The sequence below is a fragment of the Alosa alosa genome, chromosome 14, assembly GCF_017589495.1.
Source record: "Alosa alosa isolate M-15738 ecotype Scorff River chromosome 14, AALO_Geno_1.1, whole genome shotgun sequence".
NCBI classification, from domain to species: domain Eukaryota; kingdom Metazoa; phylum Chordata; class Actinopteri; order Clupeiformes; family Clupeidae; genus Alosa; species Alosa alosa.
This window is the reverse complement of record NC_063202.1, coordinates 4,175,521-4,183,020: the sequence shown is the minus strand read 5'-3', so window position 1 is coordinate 4,183,020 and position 7,500 is coordinate 4,175,521. Positions and strand designations below refer to the sequence as shown.

The 7,500-nt window shown below is 53.7% G+C and overlaps 1 protein-coding gene across 1 annotated transcript in view; it reads right to left on the bottom strand.

The window, feature by feature from the left end:
- Positions 1-7,500, bottom strand: part of ankrd11 (ankyrin repeat domain 11) — a 112,972-nt gene that overhangs the window by 29,205 nt on the left and 76,267 nt on the right. The window contains exon 3 of the mRNA XM_048262691.1: positions 707-852. Within this exon, the coding sequence (XP_048118648.1) occupies positions 707-793 (87 nt within the window). The 5' untranslated portion in view covers positions 794-852. The remainder of the gene's footprint in view (positions 1-706; positions 853-7,500) is intronic.

Here is a 7,500-nt window from a genome sequence, read left to right as displayed (position 1 = left end):
ACTAATATCCATCCCAACTCAAAATCCTTTCCTACATGGTACCACGGCAGACTGCTACTTTATCGCTACATGTTGTGTTGAGTTCACTTCAGGCTAACCCTAGTGGCTGATCGCTATGAGATGCTGTAGCATCAAGCCCACAAGGAGATAAACAGACACCCTCTACCACAGCAGACTCGCACATCAGCGTGCCCCACACACTCCGATTGGAGACCCTTCTTGGATATCTACTCTGCTACCCCTTTGTGCTAATGGGGCAGTGAGCGTCCAGCCCAGTGCTGGTCAGTTCAGGCCACAGCAGAACTACAGCAGAGTACAGCACAGCTAGGCACAGCAGAGTATAGCAGAGCGCCTCAGCCTCAGGACGGAGCGAGGAGGTGGCGGGTCAGCTGATGTAGGTCAGACACACTGCAGCTCTCCAGACACAGTCATTGTGTTCGTCTGTCTGTGTGTGTGTGTGTGTGTGTAACTGGCATGTGCTGACAGGGCAATGACAAACACGCAAGGAGATGGTCATCAAGTTGCACTACCGATCAAGTAGAGATAAAAGACATGTGGAATACAGAATAACAAGGCTGACTGACCAGCAGATAAGACCAGAGAAGCGTGTGTGTGTGTGTGTGTGTGTGTGTGTGTGTGTGTGTGTGTGTGTGTGTGTGTGTGTGTGTGTGTGTGGCAAGAGGATGGTGTGGTGTCTTTTTCTCACCTTTTTCCCACCCTGCTTCTCCACCATGTCGGTGCCGAGTGGGAAGTCTTCCAGCTGGGGGGTTTTAGAACCCCCACCCTTGGGCATCGTTCAGCTATCGCCACGCCAAGCCTCATTCACGCTGCCATCGCATCGTCATCGACCGTCTGTCACAAAACGAGAGAGAGAGGGAGAGAGAGGTAAGTCAGCGTTCACTTATTGAAGAGAACAACACACATTCAACATTTTTTTTATCGAAAGGAAAACAAGGTTAACAGTCTTTTATCAAGGGCCTCTAATATAATAATTATTAATGAGAATATGTCAACAGCTTGACATCAGACAACATTATCCTTTCACATTACTATTGCTTCAGCTACATGAACTGCTATTAGGGGCAGCCGTGGCCTACTGGTTAGCGCTTCGGACTTCGTGACCGGAGGGTTGCCGGTTCAAACCCCGACCAGTAGAAAGCGGCTGAAGTGCCCTTGAGCAAGGCACCTAACCCCTCACTGCTCCCGGAGCGCCGCTGTTGTTGCAGGCAGCTCACTGCGCCGGGATTAGTGTGTGCTTCACCTCACTGTGTGTTCACTGTGTGCTGAGTGTGTTTCACTAATTCACGGCTTGGGATAAATGCAGAGACCACATTTCCCTCAAGGGATCAAAAGAGTATATATATATACTTATATTAGCTACAGGCTGCAGAGCAGATAGCGTGCACTCATTCACACTAGACCATTTGGTTCGGACCCCAGTTCGTTTGGACCGATGGTTCTGTGATTTTTGCCAATGTGAACGCAGTCTACCGAAGTAAATAAATACCAAATAAACTGCCGTTTTTGCGACGTTGCCAAGCGATATTGGTAAATAGACCCTAGTGTTTATGACATAAATGGACCCAGGACCACAAACAAAAATGTAATGCGAACAGAGAGCAGCTGGGTCAGGGCTAGGGGAGTAATCGCACTCGGGTACGGTCCAGTTAAACGGGCCCAGTGTGAAGGCAACCGTAATAACAGCCAGGCAGGCAACGAGTCACACAATTACATATAGCTCTACATTCACAGAGTAAGCCGGCTACACCAGCTACTCCCACTTAACCCCATAGGTTGACGAGTCAACATGTGCCGCAGCGAAAACAAAACACACGCATCATACGCATCCTGACAAGACCAGACACCTTGGGTCACAGCTCCCACGAAAGGCGTGAAACACACAGAAAGAATTACAAACACGTCGGCATTGCGGACACGGCAGGACTATTACTGTTGAATGCTTTAGTTTTGCAATTGTTTTTGGGGCTGTGGTGCGAATGTGATCACATTTCTCAGACAGAGGTGACTTTGAGATCATTCGCCCAGGAATGGATGAACCGTCGCACGCATCAAGCTTTTCCCTGACAGATGAGGGACTCGCTACATTTGGGGGGGGGGGGCTGCACATGCACGTGCCTGTGTTGAGCAAATGACCTGTGGGGGCGGAGGGGGTGAATGCGTCGTCTGCAGCTTGGGCACATAAACACGGCCTACCTGACTGAACATGTTGGACAGATGGCACATGCACTCATGCTGGAGCGAGCACACAATCCAGGCTCTGGCACGCTAGAATTTGTGAGGCCAAGCCTGTCAGTGCAATACCCCGACACGCCTAGCGCCGCACGCCTGCCCCTTTGCCCTGCGCCACGCTACCTTTCATCGCACGCACTGCGCCCGCGACACGCCTTTTACGCGCGCTTTGCGCACACACACACACACACACACACACACACACACACACACACACACACACACACGGTTTGTAAATGATGTGGTTCATGATTGTTGTTTTTTTAAATGGATACTAATCCGGTGAGGTGGGGAGAGGGGAGGCGAGACACAGGCAAGCCTTGCCTTGCTGCTGGGGGTACTCTGTTCTCCTCCACCTCTCCTTCCCTCCCTCCATCTCTCTCTCTCCTGGTGTCTGTCTGTCAGGGAGGAGGGCCCCTGCTTCAGTGGAACATGAATAAATGATATGTAAAGAGTTCCTCAATATTTTCCTCCTCCATTATTTATTTCCTCCAGAGCAGAGTGCTGCATGGTCTGGGAGAGGAAGTGGGCCCCATCCCTCCATCTCCCTCTCGCTTCTCTTCTCCATCTATCCCTCTCTCTCTCTGTCCATTCTTCACGCCCTCCCTCGATCTCTCATTCTCCCTCTCTTACCCTCCCTCCCAAGGAACGTTGGCACTCAGCTCTGCCTTGGCGCCACAGTCCTCCCTCTGCAGATCTCCTATTCAAAGACAGCTATTTATATCTCACCGCCAGCACCAAGCACACACACACCCACCCACCCACACGCACATGCACTCATGCTGGAGCTTGCACACAATCCAGGCTCTGCACGCTTAGAATTTGTGAGGCTGTTTCAAGGCTGCTGCTCAGGCGAAGACGCAAGACGCGACACGCACACGCACGCGCATTACATCGACACACACGCACACGCCACACGCACACGCACACGCACACGCACACGCACACGCACACGCACACACACACACACACACACACACACACACACACACACACACACACACACACACGGGTTTGTAAATGATGTGGTTCATGATTGTTGTTTTTAAATGGATACTATCCGTGAGGTGGGGAGAGGGAGGCTAGACACAGGCAAGCCTTGCCTTTGCTGCTGGGGGTACTCTTGTTCTCCTCCACCTCTCCTTCCTCCTCCATCCATCTCTCCTGGTGTCTGTCTGTCAGGAGGAGGGCCCCCTGCTTCAGTGGAACATGAATAAATGATATGTAAAGAGTTCCTCAATATTTTCCTCCCTCCATTATTTATTTCCTCCAGAGCAGAGTGCTGCATGGTCTGGGAGAGAAGTGGGCCCCATCCCTCCATCTCCCTCTCGCTTCTTCCATCTATCCCTCTCTGTCCATTCTTCACGCCTCCCTCGATCTCTCATTCTCCCTCTCTTACCCTCCCTCCCAAGGAACGTTGGCACTCAGCTCTGCCTTGGCGCCACAGTCCTCCCTCTGCAGATCTCCTATTCAAAGACAGCTATTTATATCTCACCGCCAGCACCAAGCACACACACACCCACCCACCCACCCACACAGCTATACTGCTCTCCACTTTTCCCGGCAAATGGAAACTGAGATGCCTCCCTGCACCCTGTCCTCTAACATCACACACACATAGACACCCGCCCCCCCCCCCACCCCACAAACACACACACAAACTTGCCTCAAACTGGATGAAAGGTCATGTGTTGATGAGAGTTAACCAAACCCACCCACAGACATACATACACATACACACACGTCAGAAAATGGAACACACACAAACTTCAAACGAATGTGGTGTAGTGTATAATGAACGAAAAACACACTCACACAAACACGCTCACGCACACTATACAAACAAACTCCCACTTAAATAGGTCGACACATGTTCCGGAGCAGCACATTGTGCCCCAGACTATTTTAAGGCCAAGCCTACCTCCAGAGGTTCACACAGCCATGGAGACCAATGGAGAAAAGCCTCTGGCTCAGACCCCACATAGCCCATTCACCAGCCCGTGTTCGCGTTCACACACACACACAAACTCACATTCCAAAGGCCTTGTTGACACTGCCCTGCCTGTTCACGCCGCACCAAGTGTGTCTTAACAAACTTTGTAGTGCTATGACCCTTGTACTTACAAGCGGGGTGTGTGTGTGTCCATGTTCACACCGCACGCCACTGCCCCTGGGCCCATGACGCCACACCTGGCGGCACGTCACTGCCCCTGGGCCCATGACTTCACACCTGGCGGGCACGTCACTGCCCCTGGGCCCATGACGTCACACCTGGCGGGCACGTCACTGCCCCTGGGCCCATGACTTCACACCTGGCGGGCACGTCACTGCCCCTGGGCCCATGACGCCACACCTGGCGGCACGCCACCGCCCCTGGGCCCATGACTTCACACCTGGCGGGCACGTCACTGCCCCTGGGCCCATGGCGTCACACCTGGCGGGCACGCCACCGCCCCTGGGCCCATGACTTCACACCTGGCGGCACGCCACCGCCCCTGGGCCCATGACTTCACACCTGGCGGCACGTCACTGCCCCTGGGCCCATGACGTCACACCTGGCGGGCACGTCACTGCCCCTGGGCCCATGACTTCACACCTGGCGGGCACCTGGCGAGCACGTCACTGCCCCTGGGCCCATGACTTCACACCTGGCGGTGTGTGTGTGTGTGTGTGTGTGTGTGTGTGTGTGTGTGTGTGTGTGTGTGTGTGTGTGTGTGTGTGTGTGTGTGTGTGGTTTTCAAATTCAAACTGACAAAAACAGTCCCATTTCACAATCCTTTTCGCACTGCGAGGCTGTTGTCAGAGAGCCACGCTGGGTGTGTGCGGACCTGAAACGAGCCATGGCAACAGTGCGTGGCGCGGCGGCAGCTCCACAGGCCCCTCGCTTCGCTGGCTGCTCGACGGGACGCGGACTGCCCCTGGGCCCATGACAGGCCCCCACTGCCCCCTGGGCCCATGACTTCACACCTGGCGGGTACGCCACTGCCCCTGGGCCCATGACTTCACACCTGGCGGGCACGTCACTGCCCCTGGGCCCATGACGTCACACCTGGCGGGCACGTCACTGCCCCTGGGCCCATGACGTCACACCTGGCGGGCACGTCACTGCCCCTGGGCCCATGACTTCACACCTGGCGGGCACCTGGCGGGCACGTCACTGCCCCTGGGCCCATGACTTCACACCTGGCGGGCACGTCACTGCCCCTGGGCCCATGACGTCACACACCTGGCGGCACCGCCACTGCCCCTGGGCCCATGACTTCACACCTGGGCGGCACGCCACTGCCCCTGGGCCCATGACTTCACACCTGGCGGCACCTGGCTGGTGACGCCACTGCCCCTGGGCCCATGACTTCACACCTGGCGGGCACGTCACTGGCACGGTAACTGGAGCGGTATTCAGCATGCCACTCACTTTTCAGTTAAACTACAGGGGCTCTGGCAGAGAGAGAGAGAGAGAGAGAGAGAGAGAGAGAGAGAGAGAGAGAGAGAGAGAGAGAGAGAGAGAGAGAGAGAGAGAGAGAGAGAGAGAGAGAGAGAGAGAGAGAGAGAGAGAGAGAGGAAAGATTGTGCACATTTGTGTTTGTGTGTGTACAAGTGTGTTTGTGGCTTTAATAAATTGCTAGCAAGGGCGGAGGAAGGCCAAAAATCCCACACCATCTCACAAACACTTGACAGGAACAGGAGCTTAGAGAATCAAGGCTGCAATTGCTCATTTCGTAACGAGTCCTCACTTCCTCTTACATTTCCAAAGCAAACGACGACACAAAGCCCAGCAACTGCCATCATAGCACGAGTCACTGCTGTGTGTGTGTGTGTGTGTGTGTGCCAACAGCCCACTCACTACACATAATAAAGGCCTTCTCGATATAATGCTTCATGGTGGTCAGCGGGGGTCTTTAGGATGACAGAGCGGGTCCTCCTTCTCCTGTGTGTGTGTGTGTGTGTCCCTTCACTCTCTGGTGACATGCTGAACAGGAGCAGTCACCAGCTTCTCACAACCCTGCTGGAGCTGACCGCACTGGACCTAACTGAAGACTGGCCTTGTTCTCAGAGTATGCGCATATGTGTGTGAGAGTGCTTAAGGGATTGAGTGCGTGGGTGTGCGTGGGTGTGTGTGTGCACGCATGTGTGTGTGGAGGAAACAACCTGTGAGATTGAAAGAGTGTGTGATCTACTTTGTGTGTGTGTGTGTGTGTGTGTGTGTGTGTGTGTGTGTGTGTGTGTGTGTGTGTGTGTAGTGGTAATAGAATGTGTGATCTCAAGTGTGAGAGTGTGTGTGTGTGTGAGGGAGAGAGCGAGTGAAGAATAGCTCTCTTTGACGGGCTGGCCAGTGAGTGGGGGGTGGTGCTCCCTGGTCTCTTTTCCTGCTGGGCCGACAGTGGAGGGGGCAGTGTGGTGTAGCAGCACACCCCTCTCCCTCCCTCTCTCTCTCTCTCCATCCCTTGCTCTCTCTCTCTCTCTCCATCCCTTGCTCTCTCCTTCTCTCCATCCCTTGCTCGATCTCTTGGGCCCAGCCTGCTGACGGTGCAGTCCCCAACCCCAGCGGCACAACACAAAGCTGACCATAATCCCCCCTGTATGGCACACACACACACACACACACACACACACACACAGACTGACCAGTGCTCACACACACACCGTGGTTGGGTTGCTGATAATAGGGGGCTATACAGTGGTGATGAGGGGTTGCCATCCCACTTGTGTTTGCTTGTGGCAGGAGTTAAGCAAACTCAGCTCACAATGCAAATACACGCACACACACATACACTCTTGCAACGCACCCACTATCAAGCAGATGGCCAGTGATGGTTGTGAAATTGAAGTCTTCCCCCCATTCTGAGCGTGCACACACACACACACACACCACACACACCACACACACACAGACGCCTTTCATCACTCTTATTCAACTGGAGGCTCATGAGAACAGGCACACTGTGCTTTGATCCATTCGTACAAGTGGGAACAAATATATAACAATTACAGTCATCAATTATTACTGCTACCCCTACCACTCTTCCTGCGCTTTGATTTTATGACCATTTCTCTCAAAACGCAGAATCCACCTCCAGGCACTTTGTGTTTCCAGGTATGGCACGTTTCCTTGGCAATAACGATTATATTTAGACTCGTGATAACGCAGATAGAATAAAAGCAAGCGCCAGAGAGAAGCGAGGGAGACGGAGGAGAGAAGCCAAGAGCGAATGAGCGAGGGAGGAAGGATGAGAGAGAGAGAGAGAGAGA